At 44.9% G+C, this 23,617-nt stretch overlaps 2 protein-coding genes across 2 annotated transcripts in view; both read right to left on the bottom strand.

Moving 5' to 3' along the window:
• Positions 1-1,699: 1,699 nt before the first annotated feature.
• Positions 1,700-23,617, bottom strand: part of agbl5 (AGBL carboxypeptidase 5) — a 38,569-nt gene continuing 16,651 nt past the window's right edge. The window contains 6 exon segments of the mRNA XM_046337427.1: positions 1,700-2,540; positions 4,105-4,280; positions 4,452-4,753; positions 5,289-5,306; positions 5,308-5,425; positions 13,049-13,218. Of these exon segments, the coding sequence (XP_046193383.1) occupies positions 2,179-2,540; positions 4,105-4,280; positions 4,452-4,753; positions 5,289-5,306; positions 5,308-5,425; positions 13,049-13,218 (1,146 nt within the window). The 3' untranslated portion in view covers positions 1,700-2,178.
• On the bottom strand, positions 13,228-16,564 carry LOC124022735 (keratin-associated protein 4-3-like). Its single transcript, XM_046337428.1, has 2 exons — positions 16,543-16,564; positions 13,228-14,290 (listed from the first exon to the last, which is right to left on the bottom strand). Exons 1-2 carry the CDS (start codon positions 16,562-16,564, stop codon positions 13,716-13,718), a joined length of 597 nt encoding a protein of 198 aa, XP_046193384.1. The 3' UTR covers positions 13,228-13,715.

Here is a 23,617-nt window from a genome sequence, read left to right as displayed (position 1 = left end):
CTCTGTACCCCAACACATACAATTATCTGTAAGGTCCCTCATCTCTGTACTCCAAACACAATTATCTGTATACAATTATCTGTAAGGTCCCTCATCTCTGTACCCCAACACATACAATTATCTGTAAGGTCCCTCATCTCTGTACTCCACACATACAATTATCTGTAAGGTCCCTCATCTCTGTACTCCACACATACAATTATCTGTAAGGTCCCTCATCTCTGTACTCCACACATACAATTATCTGTAAGGTCCCTCATCTCTGTACTCCAACACATACAATTATCTGTAAGGTCCCTCATCTCTGTACTCCACACATACAATTATCTGTAAGGTCCCATCATCTCTGTACCCCTCTGTACCCCACACATACAATTATCTGTAAGGTCCCTCATCTCTGTACCCCACACATACAATTATCTGTAAGGTCCCTCATCTCTGTACCCCAACACATACAATTATCTGTAAGGTCCCTCATCTCTGTACCCCCACACATACAATTATCTGTAAGGTCCCTCATCTCTGTACCCCAACACATACAATTATCTGTAAGGTCCCTCATCTCTGTACCCCAACACATACAATTATCTGTAAGGTCCCTCATCTCTGTACCCCAACACATACAATTATCTGTAAGGTCCCTCATCTCTGTACCCCAACACATACAATTATCTGTAAGGTCCCTCATCTCTGTACTCCACACATACAATTATCTGTAAGGTCCCTCATCTCTGTACTCCAACACATACAATTATCTGTAAGGTCCCTCATCTCTGTACTCCACACATACAATTATCTGTAAGGTCCCTCATCTCTGTACTCCAACACATACAATTATCTGTAAGGTCCCTCAGTCGAGCAGTGAATTTCAAACACAGATTCAACCACAAAGACCAGGAAGGATTTGCAATGCCTCTCAAATAAGGGCCCCTATTGGTAGATGGGTAAAAAACAACAGCAGACATTGAATATCCCTTTGAGCATGGTGAAGTTATTAATTACACTTTGGATGGTCTATCAATACACCCAGTCTCTACAAAGATACAGGCGTCCTTCCTAACTCAGTTACCGGAGAGGAAGGAAACCGCTCAGGGATTTCACCATGAGGCCAATGGTGACTTTAAAACAGTTACATAATTTAAATGTCTGTGATAGGAGAAAACTGAGGATGGATCAACAACATTGTAGTTACTCCACAATCCTAAACCAAATGACAGTGTGAAAGGAAGGAAGCCTGTACAGAATCAAACATATTCCTAAACATGCATCCTGTTTGCAATAAGGCACTAAAGTAAAACTGCAAAAAATGTGGCAAAGCAATTCACTTTTTATCCTGAATACAAAGTGTTCTGTTTGGGGCAAATCCAATACAACACCTTACTGAGTACCACTCTCCATATTTTCAAGCATAGTTGTGGCTGCATCATGTTATGGGTATGCTTGTCATCATTAAGGACTGGGGAGTTTCGAGGGATTAAAAATAAACAGAATGGAGCTAAGTACAGGCAAAACCCTAGAGGAAAACCTGGTTCTGGGAGATGGATTCACCTTTCAGCAGGACAATAAACTAAAACACAAGGCCAAATCTACACTGGAGTTGCTTACCAAGAAGACAGTGAATGGTCCTGAGTGGCCGAGTAACAGTTTTGACTTAAATCTGCTTGAAAATCAATGGTAAGATCTGAAAATGGTTGTCTAGCAACGATCAACAACCAATTTAACAGAGCTTGAAGAGTTTGAAAAGAATAATGGGCAAATGTTATCCAATCCAGGTGTGGAAAGCTCTGAGACACTTACCCAGATGGAATCTCTGACAAAGGTGCTTCTAACATGACTCAGAAGGTTGAACACTTATATAATGAAGATATATATGCGTTTTATTTTTCATATTTGTTTTTACAAAATGTTTTTCTTCCAATTTGACATTACAGATTATTTTGTGTAGATAATAGATTTAAAATATATATATATATATTTTAATGCCACTTTGAAACATCAAAATGTGGAATAAGTCAAGTGGTGTGAATACCTTCTGAAGGCACTGTACATATATTTACTTGCTACTTTATGGTGAATAATAGAAGGACAGACAGAGCTGAGGTCCACAAAAACCAGAGGAATTTAAAGTAGAAGTTTTAGGCTAGCACCAAACACACATTCTCCCTCCCTCCCTGTCTCTCAGTATGAGTCCTGGTTGTGCCCAATCTGTGCTGTAGTAGTAGTAGTGTCTGAGATGAGGGAAGCCAGCGGCGAGCCTAGGCCGGCCTGGAGCAGGGGGCTCAGTTTGGCGAGCAGCCCAGGCCGGGGCATCGAGGGCATGGCCTGCAGGGAGGGCAGCAAGGCGGACAGGCTTGGAGTCTGGAGGGAGTACAGACCTGGGAGAGGACAGGACGCCACCGAGGAGGACGAGGAGGAGGAAGAGGAGGAGGTGGGGGATGACGGGGGCCGGGCTGGGGTGGGGGGGTGGCTGTTGCTAGGAGACGAGCGGAGGACGGAGCGGTGGTGGTGGGGGGTGCGTCTCTTCTCCTGAGTTGTAGCGTCTACAGAGATACACACACATAAGGCTCAGACATATGCAGGAGGGATTACACACATGGTTCTAACACATGCAGGACACACACGACACCCGTGAAGCAGGGGAGCCATGCAGGGGAACCTAGAGGTCACACACGGGGGCAGGGCATAGTAGCTGTCAGCTCAGCCAATTATAGCCGAGGTTAGATTTCCTGCTCTGACATCATCAGCCTCATTCTCTTCCAGTGTTTAAACAATATCCACCTGACAGCAGAACACACCAGGGGTCACAGGGGTCATACAGGGGTCATACACCAGGGGTCACCAATCCTGTTCCTACAGGGGTCATATCTCTCCAGGAACAGGGTTGGAGTTAAAACCTACAGGAGGGTCTCTCTCCAGGAACAGGGTTGGAGTTAAAACCGACAGGAGGGTCTCTCTCCAGGAACAGGGTTGGAGTTAAAACCTACAGGAGGGTCTCTCTCCTGGAACAGGGTTGGAGTTTAAACCTACAGGAGGGTCTCTCTCCAGGAACAGGGTTGGAGTTAAAACCTACAGGAGGGTCTCTCTCCAGGAACAGGGTTGGTGTTAAAACCTACAGGAGGGTCTCTCTCCAGGAACAGGGTTGGAGTTAAAACCGACAGGAGGGTCTCTCTCCAGGAACAGGGTTGGAGTTAAAACCTACAGGAGGGTCTCTCTCCTGGAACAGGGTTGGAGTTTAAACCTACAGGAGGGTCTCTCTCCAGGAACAGGGTTGGAGTTAAAACCTACAGGAGGGTCTCTCTCCAGGAACAGGGTTGGAGTTAAAACCTACAGGAGGGTCTCTCTCCAGGAACAGGGTTGGAGAGCTCTGCCCAGCCCCGATACATCAACCCCTACTACACCCATGTCATTACCCGCAGGCATAGACCTGCATACATCATTCATAAGAGGAGAGAGAAACAGAGAGAACAAGCGGGAGCTAGAGAGAGAGACAGGGAGAGAGACAGGGAGAGAGACAGGGAGAGAGACAGAGAGACAGAGAGACAGAGAGACAGAGAGAGAGACAGAGAGAAACAGAGACAGAGAGAGAGAGACAGAGAGAAACAGAGACAGAGAGAAACAGAGAGAGAAACAGAGACAGAGAGAGAGAGAGACAGAGAGAAACAGAAACAGAGAAACAGAGACAGAGAGAGAGACATAGAGAAACAGAGCTAGAGAGAGAGAGAGACAGAGAGAAAAAGAGACAGAGAGAAACAAGAGAGAGAAACAGAGAGAGAAACAGAGAGAGAGAAACAGAGACAGAGAGAGAAACAGAGACAGAGAGAGAAACTGAGAGAGAGAAACAGAGACAGAGAGACAGAGAGATAGACAGAGAGAGAGACAGAGAGAAACAGAGAGAGAGAGAGAGAGACAGACAGAGAGAGAGAAACAGAAACAGAGAGAGAGAGAGCCAGAGAGAGAGACAGAGAGAGAGACAGAGAGAAACAGAGACAGAGAGAGACAGAGACAGAGAGAGACAGGGAGAGAGAGACAGAGAGAGACAGAGAGATAGAGACAGAGAGAGAGACAGAGAGAGCTAGAGAGAGAGGACAATAAATAGAGTCTTACCTCTGACAGGTCCGAGTGCCTTGCTCCCCCCGCGTTGTGTGTATGTGTTGTGCGTGGAACCGAAGGTGAGGCTCGGCGAGGTGTGTATCTGAGGAGACGGTGTCTGGCTGCTACTGCTGTGCCTGTTACAACGAACCTGACTCAGAGACGTGTCGGATGCAGAACTGGTCAGAGACCTACACACACACCGAGACATTAATGCTTAGTGTTTATGATTGGATAGTGTCTGATGCAGAACTGGTCAGAGACCTACACACACCGAGACATTAATGCTTTGTACTTCAGCGTAGTGATACGATGATAATAACAGAGCTACAGCTACAGCAGGAAAACAGAGGTGTTCTTACGTATTGAAGCTCTTGGGTGGTGATGCCTTGTTCCCACTGGTGTGTGTCCGTGGCTGTGCGTGTGTGTTGAGGCCCTTGTTCCCGCTGGTGTGTGTCCGTGGCTGTACGTGTGTGTTGAGGCCCTTGTTCCCGCTCGTGTGTGTCCGTGGCTGTGCGTGTGTGTTGAGGCCCTTGCTGTTGCGGACGTGTTTGAGAGTCCAGGCGCGGAGGTTGGTCAAGCTGCTGTGTTCTGAAAGGACGAGGCGTGGCCACGGGTTGCAGTCAGCCATGTCCAGGGCTGCTATGGCAACCGCACGCCCCACCTAGACACACACATAGAGTTAGCTTTTCTAGGGTACGTTCCTAAACTCACTCTGGCCATCTACTCCGATTTCAGAGCACTTTCGTCTGAGTGTGCCAGAGCGCAGAATAAATAAGACTTGATCGGTTGAATATGGCCGGTGTCAGTATACGTTACAGTCACTAACGCTCTGGATAACCAGCTCTGCTATGGTAAGTAAAACGGTCAGATTGGGGTGTTCTCATCTGGCTAGACTGTAAACTCTCCTTCCAGACTCACATCAAACATCCCCAATCCAAAAATAAATCTAGAATTGGCTTCCTATTTTGCAACAAAGCCTCCTTCACTCATGCTGCTAAACATACCCTCGTAAAACTGACTATTCTACCGATCCTCGACTTCGGCGATGTCATTTACCAGATAGCCTCGAACACTCAACTCAGCAAATTGGATGCAGTCTATCACACAGTGCCATCCGTTTTGTTACCAAAGCCCCATATACTACCCACCACTGAGACCTGTATGCTCTCGTTGGCTGGCCTTCGCTTCATGTGTACCTGTTCGAATATCTCGGGGGGTATATTTGGGGGGGAATGCAGGAGGGGGAGGGGGTGTGGCTCGTCCGTTGTCATGGCAGGCAGGAGGGATGGTGTTGACTGTCCTCCCCGTGTTGTAGTTGCACTCCAACGTATAGCTGTAATAGATAACCATAATATATTCAGTACCAGTCAGAGGTTTTCTACATTGTAGAATAATAGTGAAAACATCAAAACTATGAAACAACACATATGGAACCATGTAGTAACCACAAATGTGTTAAACAAATCAAAATATATTTTAGATTTGAAATTCTTCAAAGTAGCCACCCTTTGCCTTGACAGCTTTGCACACTCTTGGCATTCTCTCAACCAGCTTCATGAGGTAGTCACCTGGAATGCATTTCAATTCACAGGTGTGCTTGTTAACAGTTCATTTGTGGAATTTCTTTCCTTCTAAATGCATTTGAGCCAATCAGTTGTGTTGTGACAAGGTAGGGGTGGTATACAGAAGATAGCCCTATTTGGTAAAAGACCAAGTCCATATTATGGCAAGAACAGCTCAAATAAGCAAAGAGAAACGACAGTCCATCATTACTTTAAGACATGAAGGTCAGTCAATTTGGAATATATTATATATATTAAAATAAAATAAATATTTGTTAACACTTTTTTGGTTGTTACATGATTCCACATGTGTTATTTCATAGTTTTTGTCTTCACTATTATTCTACAATGTAGAAATTAGTAATAAAATGTCATTCTAAACTTGAATGAGTTGGTGTTCTAAAATCTTTGGTAGAATACATATACAATGCCAGTCAAAGGTTTGGACACGCCTACTCATTCAAGGTCTTTCGTTCCCATTTGGCAAACTCCACGTGGGAGGTCATGTGCCTTCTACTGAGGAGTGGCTTCCGGCTGGCCACTCTACCAAAGTTTTCAGACCCCTTGACTTTTCCACATTTTGGTACGTTCCAGCCTTATTCTCAAATGGATTCAATAGTTTTTTTCCCTCATCAAATCTACACACAATGTCCCATAATGACATCACAATAACCCATAATGACATCACAATAACCCATAATGACATCACAATACCCCATAATGACATCACAATAACCCATAATGACAAAGCAAAAAAAGGTTTTTAGACACAATTTAACCCATAATGACAAAGCAAATTCAATGACATCCAGTGTTTTTGCATCTAAATAGTTTTATCAAATATTCCTTAAAGTATATTAACATAATAAAACTGAAATATCACATTTACATAATTATTCAGACCATTTACTCCTTTGGCATCTTTGGCAGCAATTAAAGCCTAGAGTCTTCTTGGGTTTGACGCTACAAGCTTGGCACACCTGTATTTGGGGAGTTTCTCCCATTCTTCTCTGCAGATCCTCTCAAAATGTCATGATGGGGAGCGTCGCTGCACAGATATTTTCAGGTCTCTCCAGAGATGTTCGATCAGGTTCAAGTCCTCAAGGATATTCGTAGTCCTGTTGGAAGGTGAACCTTCACCCCAGTCTGAGGTCCTGAGTGCTCTCGAGCAGGTTTTCATCAAGGATCTCTCTGTACTTTGCTCTATTCATCTTTGCCTCGATCCTGACTAGTCTCCCAGTCCCTGCTGCTGAAAAACATCCCCACAGCATGATGCTGCCACCACCATGCTTCACCGTAGGGATGATGCAAGGATTCCTCCAGACGTGACGCTTGGCATTCAGGCCAAAGAGTTCAATCTTGGTTCAATCTTCCGTCTGGCCACTCTACCATAAAGGCCTGATTGGTGGAGTGCTGCAGAGAAGGTTGTCCTTCTGGAAGGTTCTCCCATCTCCACAGAGGAACTCTGACAGAGTGACCATCAGGTTCTTGGTCACCACCCTGACCAAGGCATAATAATATAATAATAATATAATAATATATGCCATTTAGCAGACGCTTTTATCCAAAGCGACTTACAGTCATGTGTGCATACATTCTACGTATGGGTGGTCCCGGGGATCAAACCCACTACCCTGGCGTTACAAGCGCCATGCTCTACCAACTGAGCTACAGAAGGACCACTCTCCCCGATTGCTCAGTTTGACTGGGCAGCCAGCTCTAGGAAGAGTCTTGGTGGTTCCAAACCTCTTCCATTTTAGAATGATGGAGGCCACTGTGTTCTTGGAGACCTTCAATGCTGCAGAATTTTTTTGGTACCCTTACCCAAATCTGTGCCTCAACACCATCCTGTCTCAGAGCTCTACGGACAATTCCTTCGACCTCATGGCTTGGTTTTTGCTCTGACATGCACTGTCAACTGTGGGACCTTATATAGACAGGTGTGTGCCTTTCCAAATCATGTCCAATCAATTGAATTTATCACAGGTGAACTCCAATCAAGTTGTAGAAACATCTCAAGGATGATCAATGGAAACAGGATGCACCTGAGCTCAATTTCAAGTCTCATAGTAAAGGGTCTGAATATTTATGTAAATCTGGTTTGTATTTTTAATAAATGTGAGAATTATGCAATACTTTTATTTTGAAGTCTAACCACAAAGTCCATTATTGTGGATAATCCTTATTGTGGCTAGCTTCACATAGCTGGATCCGACCACCATTAATCAAATAAGAACTGTCTTATAAATTAGGGTTATTTAGATGACAGCTACCTATATAGTTAGCTAGCTAACTATAGCTACTGAAACAGGTTATGGTGTAACATAACAAAATGTCATATCACTGCATCACGACCTGAAACGTACCAAAATGTCATATCACTGCATCACTACCTGAAAATGTGGAAAAAGTCAAGGGGTCTGATTACTTTCCGAATGCACTGTATATAATAATTACACTCCAACATACACTGAGTTTACAAAACATTAAGAACACCTCCCTAATATTGACTTGTACCCTTTTTTGTCCCCAGAACAGCCTCAATTCGTCAGGACATGGACTCTGCAAGGTGTCTAAAGCCTTTCACAGGGATGCTGGCCCATGTTGACTCTACAAGGTGTCTAAAGCCTTTCACAGGGATGCTGGCCCATGTTGACTCTACAAGGTGTCTATAGCGTTTCACAGGGATGCTGGCCCATGTTGACTCTACAAGGTGTCTATAGCGTTCCACAGGGATGCTGGCCCATGTTGACTCTACAAGGTGTCTATAGCGTTCCACAGGGATGCTGACCCATGTTGACTCTACAAGGTGTCTAAAGCCTTCCACAGGGATGCTGGCCCATGTTGACTCTACAAGGTGTATAAAGCATTCCACAGAGATGCTGGCCCATGTTGACTCCAATGCTTCCCACAGATGTGTCAAGTTGTCTGGATGTCCTTTGGGTGGTGGACCGTTCTTGATGCACACAGGAAACTGACACACTCAATCCTGTGAGCCTGGCACCTACTAAATATTTTGTCTTGCCCATTCACCCTCTGAATGGCACACATACACAAGCCACGTCTCATTTGTCTCAAGGCTTACAAATCCTTCTTTAACCTGTCTGTTCTTATGGACTGTCCTCTTCAATTCAAACCACAGGTTTTCAATGGGGTTCAAGTCTGGAGACTTGGGGTTGTTGTCCTGCTGGAAGATCCACTTGCGGCCAAGTTTCAGCCTCCTGGCAGAGGCAACCAGGTCTTTGGCTAAAATGTCCTTTACTGGGTAAAGATAATGATGCTGTTGACCTTAACAAGGCCCCCAGGACGGGTGTAAGGTTAACAGCCCCATAACATCAAAGACCACCAGACTTTACAGTAGGTACGGGGATCTGTTCTGCTTATCACATCCTTCTATCGACGCTACACTCACCACCAGACTTTACAGTAGGTTCTCGGTTCTGTTCTGCTTATCACATCCTTCTATCTACGCTAAACCCACCACCAGACTTTACAGTAGGTTCGGGGTTCTGTTCTGCTTATCACATCCTTCTATCGCCGCTAAACTCACCACCAGACTTTACAGTAGGTTCTCGGTTCTGTTCTGCTTATCACATCCTTCTATCGACGCTAAACCCACCACCAGACTTTACAGTAGGTTTGGGGTTCTGTTCTGCTTATCACATCCTTCTATCGACGCTAAACCCACCAGACTTTACAGTAGGTACGGGGTTCTGTTCTGCTTATCACATCCTTCTATCAACATAGTGTGCATTGTGCATAGTGATATGACCTGTGTAGTAGTCCTATAGCTTTGTGCGTAGTGATATTACCTGTGTAGTAGTGATATTACCTGTGTAGTAGTGATATTACCTGTGTAGTAGTCCTATAGCTTTGTGCGTAGTGATATTACCTGTGTAGTAGTCCTATAGCTTTGTGCGTAGTGATATTACCTGTGTAGTAGTGATATTACCTGTGTAGTAGTGATATTACCTGTGTAGTAGTCCTATAGCTTTGTGCGTAGTGATATTACCTGTGTAGTAGTCCTATAGCTTTGTGCGTAGTGATATTACATGTGTAGTAGTGATATTACCTGTGTAGTAGTGATATGACCTGTGTAGTAGTCCTATAGCTTTGTGCGTAGTGATATTACCTGTGTAGTAGTGATATTACCTGTGTAGTAGTGATATTACCTGTGTAGTAGTCCTATAGCTTTGTGCGTAGTGATATTACCTGTGTAGTAGTCCTATAGCTTTGTGCGTAGTGATATTACATGTGTAGTAGTGATATTACCTGTGTAGTAGTGATATTACCTGTGTAGTAGTCCTATAGCTTTGTGCGTAGTGATATTACCTGTGTAGTAGTGATATTACCTGTGTAGTAGTCCTATAGCTTTGTGCGTAGTGATATTACCTGTGTGGTAGTGATATTACCTGTGTAATAGTCCTATAGCTTTGTGCGTAGTGATATTACCTGTGTAGTAGTGATATTACCTGTGTGGTAGTCCTATAGCTTTGTGCGTAGTGATATTACCTGTGTAGTGGTCCTATAGCTTTGTGCGTAGTGATATTACCTGTGTAGTAGACCTATAGCTTTGTGCGTAGTGATATTACCTGTGTAGTAGTGATATTACCTGTGTAGTAGTCCTATAGCTTTGTGCATAGTGATATTATAGTAGTCCTATAGCTTTGTGCATAGTGATATTATAGTAGTCCTATAGCTTTGTGCGTAGTGATATTACCTGTGTAGTAGTGATATTACCTGTGTAGTAGTGATATTACCTGTGTAGTAGTCCTATAGCTTTGTGCGTAGTGATATTACCTGTGTAGTAGTCCTATAGCTTTGTGCGTAGTGATATTACCTGTGTAGTAGTCCTATAGCTATGTGCGTAGTGATATTACCTGTGTAGTAGTGATATTACCTGTGTAGTAGTGATATTACCTGTGTAGTAGTCCTATAGCTTTGTGCATAGTGATATTACCTGTGTAGTAGTGATATTACCTGTGTAGTAGTGATATTACCTGTGTAGTAGTCCTATAGCTTTGTGCGTAGTGATATTACCTGTGTAGTAGTCCTATAGCTTTGTGCGTAGTGATATTACCTGTGTAGTAGTGATATTACCTGTGTAGTAGTGATATTACCTGTGTAGTAGTGATATTACCTGTGTAGTGGTCCTATAGCTTTGTGCGTAGTGATATTACCTGTGTAGTAGTGATATTACCTGTGTAGTAGTGATATTACCTGTGTAGTAGTGATATTACCTGTGTAGTGGTCCTATAGCTTTGTGCGTAGTGATATTACCTGTGTAGTAGTGATATTACCTGTGTAGTAGTGATATTACCTGTGTAGTAGTCCTATAGCTTTGTGCGTAGTGATATTACCTGTGTAGTAGTCCTATAGCTTTGTGCGTAGTGATATTACCTGTGTAGTAGTCCTATAGCTATGTGCGTAGTGATATTACCTGTGTAGTAGTGATATTACCTGTGTAGTAGTCCTATAGCTTTGTGCATAGTGATATTACCTGTGTAGTAGTGATATTACCTGTGTAGTAGTGATATTACCTGTGTAGTAGTCCTATAGCTTTGTGCGTAGTGATATTACCTGTGTAGTAGTCCTATAGCTTTGTGCGTAGTGATATTACCTGTGTAGTAGTGATATTACCTGTGTAGTAGTGATATTACCTGTGTAGTAGTGATATTACCTGTGTAGTAGTCCTATAGCTTTGTGCGTAGTGATATTACCTGTGTAGTAGTGATATTACCTGTGTAGTAGTGATATTACCTGTGTAGTAGTGATATTACCTGTGTAGTAGTCCTATAGCTTTGTGCGTAGTGATATTACCTGTGTAGTAGTCCTATAGCTTTGTGCGTAGTGATATTACCTGTGTAGTAGTGATATTACCTGTGTAGTAGTGATATTACCTGTGTAGTAGTGATATTATAGTAGTCCTATAGCTTTGTGCGTAGTGATATTACCTGTGTAGTAGTGATATTACCTGTGTAGTAGTCCTATAGCTTTGTGCGTAGTGATATTACCTGTGTAGTAGTCCTATAGCTTTGTGCGTAGTGATATTACCTGTGTAGTAGTCCTATAGCTTTGTGCGTAGTGATATTACCTGTGTAGTAGTCCTATAGCTTTGTGCGTAGTGATATTACCTGTGTAGTAGTGATATTACCTGTGTAGTAGTCCTATAGCTTTGTGCGTAGTGATATTACCTGTGTAGTAGTGATATTACCTGTGTAGTAGTCCTATAGCTTTGTGCGTAGTGATATTACCTGTGTAGTAGTGATATTACCTGTGTGGTAGTGATATTACCTGTGTAGTAGTGCTATAGCTTTGTGCGTAGTGATATTACCTGTGTGGTAGTGATATTACCTGTGTAGTAGTCCTATAGCTTTGTGCGTAGTGATATTACCTGTGTAGTAGTGATATTACCTGTGTAGTAGTCCTATAGCTTTGTGCGTAGTGATATTACCTGTGTAGTAGTCCTATAGCTTTGTGCGTAGTGATATTACCTGTGTAGTAGTCCTATAGCTTTGTGCGTAGTGATATTACCTGTGTAGTAGTGATATTACCTGTGTAGTAGTCCTATAGCTTTGTGCGTAGTGATATTACCTGTGTAGTAGTGATATTACCTGTGTAGTAGTCCTATAGCTTTGTGCGTAGTGATATTACCTGTGTAGTAGTGATATTACCTGTGTAGTAGTCCTATAGCTTTGTGCGTAGTGATATTACCTGTGTAGTAGTGATATTACCTGTGTAGTAGTCCTATAGCTTTGTGCGTAGTGATATTACCTGTGTAGTAGTGATATTACCTGTGTAGTAGTGATATTACCTGTGTAGTAGTCCTATAGCTTTGTGCGTAGTGATATTACCTGTGTAGTAGTGATATTACCTGTGTAGTAGTCCTATAGCTTTGTGCGTAGTGATATTACCTGTGTAGTAGTGATATTACCTGTGTAGTAGTCCTATAGCTTTGTGCGTAGTGATATTACCTGTGTAGTAGTGATATTACCTGTGTAGTAGTGATATTACCTGTGTAGTAGTGATATTACCTGTGTAGTAGTCCTATAGCTTTGTGCGTAGTGATATTACCTGTGTAGTAGTGATATTACCTGTGTAGTAGTGATATTACCTGTGTAGTAGTCCTATAGCTTTGTGCGTAGTGATATTACCTGTGTAGTAGTGATATTACCTGTGTAGTAGTGATATTACCTGTGTAGTAGTCCTATAGCTTTGTGCATAGTGATATTACCTGTGTAGTAGTGATATTACCTGTGTAGTAGTGATATTACCTGTGTAGTAGTCCTATAGCTTTGTGCGTAGTGATATTACCTGTGTAGTAGTCCTATAGCTTTGTGCATAGTGATATTACCTGTGTAGTAGTCCTATAGCTTTGTGCATAGTGATATTACCTGTGTAGTAGTCCTATAGCTTTGTGCATGGCCACGCGTCCACTGCCCTCTTTGCTCTGACCGTCTCTCTTGTCGCGGGCGTACATGTTCTTCTCGGAGAAGTTACAACCATGGAAGTCAAAGTGGGCGGAGTTCACAGCTATCAGTTTAGGGTACAACATGTTCTCCACCTGCACGCAGACAGACACACACACACACACACACACACACACACACACACACACACACACACACACACACACACACACACACACACACACACACACACACACACACACACACACATCAGCATTAAGGCACCTAACAAGACCATGTCGGGGATTTCCGGGGGCACGAATGCCGTAGCACGTTTCCCAGAGGTCCGCCAAGTTGTGACAAATGTGATTTAATATAGAGCAGTTTAATATATTGTTTAATTAATGTCACTTTACGAAGTACTGTTTACATAGTTTCATATCTCTTTGCTCTTCTGAACGTTAATAATGACTGAACGGAAGATTGCTAAAGTAGGCCGCAGCAAAGCCTTGGATTTTCCTGAACGAGCTACCAACTGGAGAGGCGGGCATATTTGTCTGCTCCTGACAGTTTCGGTTCACTTGAACGACAGAATATCCGAAGCAAGGTTTTTCATCTCTTTTGTCTTTGTACAGTGAAAGAAGTGATCAAATCAAAGTTTATTTGTCACGTGCCCCGAATACAACAGGTGAAATGCTTCCTTACAGGCCCTAACCAACAGTGCCATTTGTAAATGAAAGAAAATAGGTATTAGGTACGTAAAGAAATAAAAAAACAACAGTAAAAACACAGAATAACAACAGGATGAATAACAACAGGATGAATAACAACAGGATGAATAACAACAGGATGAATAACAACAGGATGAATAACAACAGGATGAATAACAACAGGATGAATAACAACAGGATGAATAACAACAGGATGAATAACAACAGGATGAATAACAACAGGATGAATAACAACAGGATGAATAACAACAGGATGAATAACAACAGGATGAATAACAACAGGATGAATAACAACAGGATGAATAACAACAGGATGAATAACAACAGGATGAATAACAACAGGATGAATAACAACAGGATGAATAACAACAGGATGAATAACAACAGGATGAATAACAACAGGATGAATAACAACAGGATGAATAACAACAGGATGAATAACAACAGGATGAATAACAACAGGATGAATAACAACAGGATGAATAACAACAGGATGCTCTCGATTTTGCAGCTGTAGAACCTTTTGAGGAGCTGAGGACCCATGCCCATGCCAAATCTTTTTAGTTTCCTGAGGGGGAATAGGCTTTGTTGTGCCCTCTTTACGACTGTCTTGGTGTGTTTGGACCATTGTAGTTTGTTGGTGATGAGGACACCAAGGAACTTGAAGCTCTCAACCTGCTCCACTACAGCCCTGTCGATGAGAATGGGGCGTGCTCGGTCCTCCTTTTCCTGTAGTCCACAATCATCTCTTTAATCTTGGATACGTTGAGGAATAGATTGTTATTCTAGCACCACCTGGCCAGGTCGCCGGCCTCCTCCCTATAGGCTGTCTCTCGTTGTCGGTTTGGTTAGGGTTAGGGGTTGACACGGTTGTGTCGTCGGCAGACTTAATGATGGTGTTGGAGTCGTGCCTGGCCACACAGTCATGGGTGAACAGGAAGTACAGGAGGGGACTGAGCACGCACCCCTGAGGGGCTCCAGTGTTGAGGATCATCGTGGTGGATGTGTTGTTGCCTACCCTCACCACCTGGCAGAGGCCCGTCAGGAAGTCCAGGATCCAGTTGCAGAGGGAGGTGTTTAGTCCCAGGATCCTTAGCTTAGTGATGAGCTTTGAGGGTTCTATGGTGTTGAACACTGAGCTGTAGTCAATGAACAGCATTCTCACATAGGTGTTCCTTTTGTCCAGCTGGGAAAGGGCGGTGTGGAGTGCAATAGAGATTGCATCATCTGTGGATCTGTTTGGGCGGTATGCAAATTGGAGTGGGTCTAGGGTTTCTGGGATAATGGTGTTGATGTGAGCCATGACCATGTTTTTGTGAAAATGTTGCCTGCTGAATGCTAGGCTTAATGCTATGCTAGGCTATCAATACTCTTACACAAATGCTTGTGTAGCTTTGGTTGAAAAGCATATTTTGAAAATCTGAGATGACAGTGTTGTTAACAAAAGGCTAAGCTTTTGTTTCAATATATTTATTTCATTTGCGATTTTCATGAATAGGAAACGTTGCGTTATGGTAATGAGCTTGAGGCTATGATTACGCTCCCGGATACGGGATTGCTCGACGCTAGAGGTTAAACCATTTTGCCACAACTTTGGAAGTATGCTTGGGATCATTGTCCATTTGGAAGACCTGTTTTCAACCAAGCTTTAAAATACGTTCATCTCAAGGAGACAGAACGCGTCTCCTGCCTGAGCGGTATGACGGCTGCGTGGTCCCATGGTGTTTATACTTGCGTACTATTGTTTGTACAGATGAACGTGGTACCTTCAGGCGATTGGAAATTGCTCCCAAGGATGAAAAAGACTTGTGGAGGTCTACAATTATTTTTCTGAGGTCTTGGCTGATTTCTTTTGATTTTCCTATTGTGTCAAGCAAAGAGGCCCTGAGTTTGAAGGTAGGCCTTTAAAACAAATAGTTTTCTATGTCGGCTTGTGGAACATTTTCCTTTTATTTTGTGGAGGCCATAAGCTGTCATGCTGTCTATGTTATTTGATTTAACACCCTGTTGTCACTTTACTTGACACTATTCAATAATCTTTTTATATATATTTTTCTCTTTTATAAATATAATTGTCACAATGCTCCGCTTGGTAAGAGTTTAGCCTAGCTACTGAACCAAATACTGGAGAGTATTTAGGAGCTTGTATATTGGAGGGGGGTGGGGGGTGCAGGCAACTTGTTTGGGAAGACGCTTTCAACAGGTGGGTGGTAGTTCAACAGTTTTTTTGGTTTGGTATTTCCTGTTTGGGAAGACACTTCAGCGGGTGGGTGGTAGTTCAACAGTTTTTTGGTTTGGTATTTCCTGTTTGGGAAGACACTTCAGCGGGTGGGTGGTAGTTCAACAGTTTTTTTGGTTTGGTATTTCCTGTTTGTCAAGTTAAGTCTTCGACTTACATTTAAAAAGCTACACTCAATTCCTCTTTTTCCAAAGGACTCAACAAGCTAATAGGGCGAGAGTACTACTACTCCGACGGAGTTACATTGTCTAGTTGGAACTGTAAAAGGTTTGAACCAACCAGTCAAACACAGAGACCCATCTGAGAATTTCAGATCACATTAGAAAAAAACTTTATCACTCCAGTTCTCAAAATAAATTGAGGGAAGCTGCCAATTCTGATCCACAAATGGCAGCCCTTTGTTTCTTCCAAGGTTATTTCAGATGCCAGTGTCAGATATATTACGGCCACTGATATATTACGGCCACTGATATATTACGGCCAATCTATAATACTCCATTGATCCTTACCAATATCTATGTGCCAAAACATTTTGATACCGTGCCTTTGTCTTCACTTCCAGATATGACCTCACACATTAATCTAGAGAGGCGATTTTAATTGCTGGATTAATCCTACTTTGTATTGTAACTCCAACAAAATTAGCACACGTTCTAAGATTATCCACACTTTTCTTCAACAGTTTGCCGTTACAGACCCCTGGTGTATTTTCAATCCAACTAGTCAGGAAAATTCATTTTTTCTCGTGTCCATCACACTTAAGAGTGTTGACTACTTCTTCCTAGACAACAGTGCATCATTTTTTATTTAACCTTTATTTAACCAGGTAGGCTAGTTGAGAACACCTTTATTTCATCAGGTAGGCTAGTTGAGAACACCTTTATTTGACCAGGTAGGCTAGTTGAGAACACCTTTATTTAACCAGGTAGGCTAGTTGAGAACACCTTTATTTAACCAGGTGGGCTAGTTGAGAACACCTTTATTTCATCAGGTAGGCTAGTTGAGAACACCTTTATTTAACCAGGTAGGCTAGTTGAGAACAAGTTCTCATTTATACAACTGCGACTTGGCCAAGAAAGCATAGCAAATGAGGTAGGATTAGGGAGGTAAGGCAATAAATAGGCCGTAGTGGAGAAATAATAACAATATAGCAATTAAACACTGGAATGGTAGATGTGAAGAAGATCAGTGTGCAAGTAGAGATACTGGGGTGCGAAGGACCAAAATAAAATAAATAAATAACAGTATGGGGATGAGGTAGGTGGATGGGCTATTTACAGACGGGCTACGTACATGTGCAGTGATTTGTGAGCTGCTCTGACAGCAGAGAACTGGAAGGTAAGGCGGCCAAAGGAGGAATTGGCTTTGGGGGTGACCAGTGAAATATACCTGCTGGAGCGCGTGCTACGGGTGGGTGCAGATATGGTGACCAGTGAGCTGAGATAAGGCGGGGCTTTACCTAGCAAAGACATATAGATGACCTGGAGCCAGTGGACATCACTTAACCTCTTGAAGCTAGGGGGCACTATTTTTATTTATGGAAAAATAACGTTCCCAAAGTAAACTGCCTATTTCTCAGGACCAGATGCTAGAATATGCATATAATTGACAGCTTAGGATAGAAAACACTAAAGTTTCCAAAACTGTAAATATATTGTCTGTGAGTATAACAGAACTGATATTGCAGGTGAAATCCCGAGAAAAATCCAATCAGGAAGTGACTCAATTATATATATATATATATATATATATATATATATATATATATATATATATATATATATATATATATATATATATATATATATATATATATATATATATTAGCAGCTATCAGAATCCCTCATTAGCAGCTATCAGAATCCTTCATTAGCAGCTATCAGAATCCCTCATTAGCAGCTATCAGAATCCCTCATTAGCAGCTATCAGAATCCTTCATTAGCAGCTATCAGAAACCCTCATTAGCAGCTACCAGAATCCTTCATTAGCAGCTATCAGAATCCTTCATTAGCAGCTATCAGAATCCCTCATTAGCAGCTATCAGAATCCTTCATTAGCAGCTATCAGAATCCCTCATTAGCAGCTATCAGAATCCTTCATTAGCAGCTACCAGAATCCTTCATTAGCAGCTATCAGAATCCTTCATTAGCAGCTATCAGAATCCCTCATTAGCAGCTATCAGAATCCTTCATTAGCAGCTATCAGAATCCTTCATTAGCAGCTATCAGAATCCTTCATTAGCAGCTATCAGAATCCCTCATTAGCAGCTATCAGAATCCTTCATTAGCAGCTATCAGAATCCTTCATTAGCAGCTATCAGAATCCTTTATTAGCAGCTATCAGAATCCCTCATTAGCAGCTATCAGAATCCCTCATTAGCAGCTATCAGAATCCCTCATTAGCAGCTATCAGAATCCCTCATTAGCAGCTATCAGAATCCCTCATTAGCAGCTATCAGAATCCCTCATTAGCAGCTATCAGAATCCCTCATTAGCAGCTATCAGAATCCCTCATTAGCTTCATTAGCAGCTATCAGAATCCCCATTAGCAGCTATTCAGAATCCCTCATTAGCAGCTAAATCCCTCATTAGCAGCTATTAGAATCCCTCATTAGCAGCTATCAGAATCCCTCATTAGCAGCTATCAGAATCCCTCATTAGCAGCTATCAGAATCCTTCATTAGCAGCTATCAGAATCCCTCATTAGCAGCTATCAGAATCCCTCATCAGAATCCTTAATTAGCAGCTATCAGAATCCCTCATCAGAATCCTGCATTAGCATCTATCAGAATCCCTCATTAGCAGCTATCAGAATCCCTCATCAGAATCCCTCATTAGCAGCTATCAGAATCCCTCATTAGCAGCTATCAGAATCCCTCATTAGCAGCTATCAGAATCCTTCATTAGCAGCTATCAGAATCCCTCATTAGCAGCTATCAGAATCCCTCATTAGCAGCTATCAGAATCCTTCATTAGCAGCTATCAGAAACCCTCATTAGCAGCTACCAGAATCCTTCATTAGCAGCTATCAGAATCCTTCATTAGCAGCTATCAGAATCCCTCATTAGCAGCTATCAGAATCCTTCATTAGCAGCTATCAGAATCCCTCATTAGCAGCTATCAGAATCCTTCATTAGCAGCTACCAGAATCCTTCATTAGCAGCTATCAGAATCCTTCATTAGCAGCTATCAGAATCCCTCATTAGCAGCTATCAGAATCCTTCATTAGCAGCTATCAGAATCCTTCATTAGCAGCTATCAGAATCCTTCATTAGCAGCTATCAGAATCCCTCATTAGCAGCTATCAGAATCCTTCATTAGCAGCTATCAGAATCCTTCATTAGCAGCTATCAGAATCCTTTATTAGCAGCTATCAGAATCCTCATTAGCAGCTATCAGAATCCTCATTAGCAGCTATCAGAATCCCTCATTAGCAGCTATCAGAATCCCTCATTAGCAGCTATCAGAATCCCTCATTAGCAGCTATCAGAATCCCTCATTAGCAGCTATCAGAATCCCTCATTAGCAGCTATCAGAATCCTTCATTAGCAGCTATCAGAATCCCCCATTAGCAGCTATTCGAATCCCTCATTAGCAGCTATTAGAATCCCTCATTAGCAGCTATTAGAATCCCTCATTAGCAGCTATCAGAATCCCTCATTAGCAGCTATCAGAATCCCTCATTAGCAGCTATCAGAATCCTTCATTAGCAGCTATCAGAATCCCTCATTAGCAGCTATCAGAATCCCTCATCAGAATCCTTAATTAGCAGCTATCAGAATCCCTCATCAGAATCCTGCATTAGCATCTATCAGAATCCCTCATTAGCAGCTATCAGAATCCCTCATCAGAATCCCTCATTAGCAGCTATCAGAATCCCTCATTAGCAGCTATCAGAATCCCTCATTAGCAGCTATCAGAATCCCTCATTAGCAGCTATCAGAATCCCTCATTAGCAGCTATCAGAATCCCTCATTAGCAGCTATCAGAATCCCTCATTAGCAGCTATCAGAATCCTTCATTAGCAGCTATCAGAATCACTCATTAGCAGCTATCAGAATCCTTCATTAGCAGCTATCAGAATCCTTCATTAGCACTATCAGAATCCTTCATTAGCAGCTATCAGAATCCCTCATTGGCAGCTATCAGAATCCTTCATTAGCAGCTATCAGAATCCCTCATGAGCAGCTATTAGAATCCCTCATGAGCAGCTATTCGAATCCCTCATTAGCAGCTATTCGAATCCCTCATTAGCAGCTATTAGAATCCTTCATTAGCAGCTATCAGAATCCCTCATTAGCAGCTATCAGAATCCCTCGTTAGCAGCTATCAGAATCCTTCATTAGCAGCTATTAAAACCTTGTTGGTTCAGGATCTAGGTGATAGGTTTACTGATGATGCATTGGAAGATATTCTGTACCTTGTCAACCCCTCTTCTACACACAGGGTTTGATCCAGTGCAAAATCCTCCACCCCACTCACTGGACGAAACTCACTGCTTCACCGATACATATGTTCTGGTTCTGTTCTTCTCGCCACGACTATTGGTCTGCCATCTCTGACACCATGTCTAAAGTATTACAGGTGTTTTGGTCTTACTGCCATGACATCATTATTACATCATTTATAACACTACCATAACACTACCATAACACTACCAAAACACAACCATAACACAACCATAACACTACCATAACACTACCATAACACTACCATACCACTACCATAACACTACCAAAACACTACCATACCACTACCGAAACACTACCATACCACTACCATAACACTACCATAACACTACCATAACACTACCATAACACGACCATAACACGACCATAACACTACCATACCACTACCATACCACTACCATACCACTACCATAACACTACCATACCACTACCATAACACTACCATAACACTACCAAAACACTACCATACCACTACCATAACACTACCATAACACTACCATAACACTACCATAACACTACCATACCACTACCATAACACGACCATAACACTACCATAACACTACCATACCACTACCATACCACTACCATACCACTACCATAACACTACCATAACACGACCATAACACTACCATAACACGACCATAACACTACCATAACACTACCATAACACTACCATAACACTACCATACCACTACCATAACACTACCATACCACTACCATAACACGACCATAACACACATCTGGCTTTGTAGCCTTTTATTTTACTTCTGTTCTCCCGCTCCCCAGCCTCCCTCTCCCCAGCCTCCCTCTCCCTCTCCCCAGACTCCCTCTCCCCAGACTCCCTCTCCCCAGTCTCCCTCTCCCCAGCCTCCCTCTCCCCAGCCTCCCTCTCCCCAGTCTCCCTCTCCCTCTCCCCAGCCTCCCTCTCCCCAGTCTCCCTCTCCCTCTCCCCAGCCTCCCTCTCCCTCTCCCAGCCTCCCTCTCCCCAGCCTCCCTCTCCCCAGCCTCCCTCTCCCCAGTCTCCCTCTCCCTCTCCCCAGTCTCCCTCTCCCCCTCCCCAGCCTCCCTCTCCCCAGTCTCCCTCTCCCCCTCCCCAGCCTCCCTCTCCCCAGTCTCCCTCTCCCCAGCCTCCCTCTCCCCAGCCTCCCTCTCCCCAGTCTCCCTCTCCCCAGCCTCCCTCTCCCCAGCCTCCCTCTCCCCAGCCTCCCTCTCCCCAGTCTCCCTCTCCCCAGTCTCCCTCTCCCCAGTCTCCCTCTCCCCAGCCTCCCTCTCCCCAGTCTCCCTCTCCCCAGCCTCCCTCTCCCCAGCCTCCCTCTCCCCAGTCTCCCTCTCCCCAGTCTCCCTCTCCCCAGTCTCCCTCTCCCCAGCCCCTCCCTCTCCCTCTCCCCAGTCTCCTTCTCCCCAGCCTCCCTCTCCCCAGTCTCCCTCTCCCCAGTCTCCCTCTCCCCAGTCTCCCTCTCCCCAGTCTCCCTCTCCCCAGTCTCCCTCTCCCCAGCCTCCCTCTCCCCAGTCTCCCTCTCCCCAGTCTCCCTCTCCCCAGTTTCCCTCTCTCCCTCTCCCCAGCCTCCCTCTCCCCAGTCTCTCTCCTCTCCCCAGCCTCCCTCTCCCCAGCCTCCCTCTCCCCAGTCTCCCTCTCCCCAGTCTCCCTCTCCCCAGTTTCCCTCTCCCCAGTTTCCCTCTCCCCCAGTCTCCCTCTCCCCAGCCTCCCTCTCCCCAGCCTCCCTCTCCCCAGCCTCCCTCTCCCCAGCCTCCCTCTCCCCAGTCTCCCTCTCCCCAGCCTCCCTCTCCCCAGTCTCCCTCTCCCCCAGTCTCCCTCTCCCCAGTCTCCCTCTCCCCAGTCTCCCTCTCCCCAGCCTCCCTCTCCCCAGTCTCCCTCTCCCCAGTCTCCCTCTCCCCAGTCTCCCTCTCCCCAGCCTCCCTCTCCCTCTCCCCAGTCTCCCTCTCCCCAGCCTCCCTCTCCCCAGTCTCCCTCTCCCCAGTCTCCCTCTCCCCAGTCTCCCTCTCCCCAGTCTCCTCTCCCCTCTCCCCAGCCTCCCTCTCCCCAGTCTCACTCTCCCTCTCCCCAGCCTCCCTCTCCCCAGCCTCCCTCTCCCCAGTCTCCCTCTCCCCAGCCTCCCTCTCCCCAGCCTCCCTCTCCCCAGTCTCCCTCTCCCCAGTCTCCCTCTCCCCAGTCTCCCTCTCCCCAGTCTCCCTCTCACCAGTCTCCCTCTCCCAGTCTCCCTCTCACCAGTCTCCCTCTCCCCAGTCTCCCTCTCCCCAGCCCCTCTCCTCCCTCCCCAGTCTCCCTCTCCCCAGTCTCCCTCTCCCCAGTCTCCCTCTCCCCAGTCTCCCTCTCCCCAGCCTCCCTCTCCCCAGCCTCCCTCTCCCCAGTCTCCCTCTCCCCAGTCTCCCTCTCCCCAGTCTCCCTCTCCCCAGTCTCACTCTCCCTCCCCCAGCCTCCCTCTCCCCAGTCTCCACTCTCCCTCTCCCCAGCCTCCCTCTCCCCAGCCTCCCTCTCCCCAGTCTCCCTCTCCCCAGTCTCCCTCTCCCCAGTCTCCCTCTCCCCAGTTTCCCTCTCCCCAGCCTCCCTCCCCAGTTTCCCTCTCCCCAGTCTCCTCTCCCCAGCCTCCCTCTCCCCAGTCTCCCTCTCCCCAGTCTCCCTCTCCCCAGTCTCCCTCTCCCCAGTCTCACTCTCCCTCTCCCCAGCCTCCCTCTCCCCAGTCTCACTCTCCCTCTCCCCAGCCTCCCTCTCCCCAGTCTCCCCAGCTCCCCAGCCTCCCTCTCCCCAGCCTCCCTCTCCCCAGCCTCCCTCTCCCCAGTCTCCCTCTCCCCAGTCTCCCTCTCCCCAGTCTCCCTCTCACCAGTCTCCCTCTCCCTCCAGTCTCCCTCTCCCCAGTCTCCCTCTCACCAGTCTCCCTCTCACCAGTCTCCCTCTCCCCAGTCTCCCTCTCCCCAGCCTCCCTCTCCCCAGTCTCCCTCTCCCCAGTCTCCCTCTCCCCAGTCTCCCTCTCCCCAGCCTCCCTCTCCCTCTCCCCAGTCTCCTTCTCCCCAGCCTCCCTCTCCCCAGTCTCCCTCTCCCCAGTCTCCCTCTCCCCAGTCTCCCTCTCCCCAGTCTCCCTCTCCCCAGTCTCACTCTC

Source organism: Oncorhynchus gorbuscha, unplaced genomic scaffold (assembly GCF_021184085.1).
Source record: "Oncorhynchus gorbuscha isolate QuinsamMale2020 ecotype Even-year unplaced genomic scaffold, OgorEven_v1.0 Un_scaffold_1406, whole genome shotgun sequence".
In the NCBI taxonomy this organism is placed as follows: domain Eukaryota; kingdom Metazoa; phylum Chordata; class Actinopteri; order Salmoniformes; family Salmonidae; genus Oncorhynchus; species Oncorhynchus gorbuscha.
Note: the sequence above shows the minus strand (reverse complement) of the source record. Positions and strands in the feature narration are given on the sequence as shown.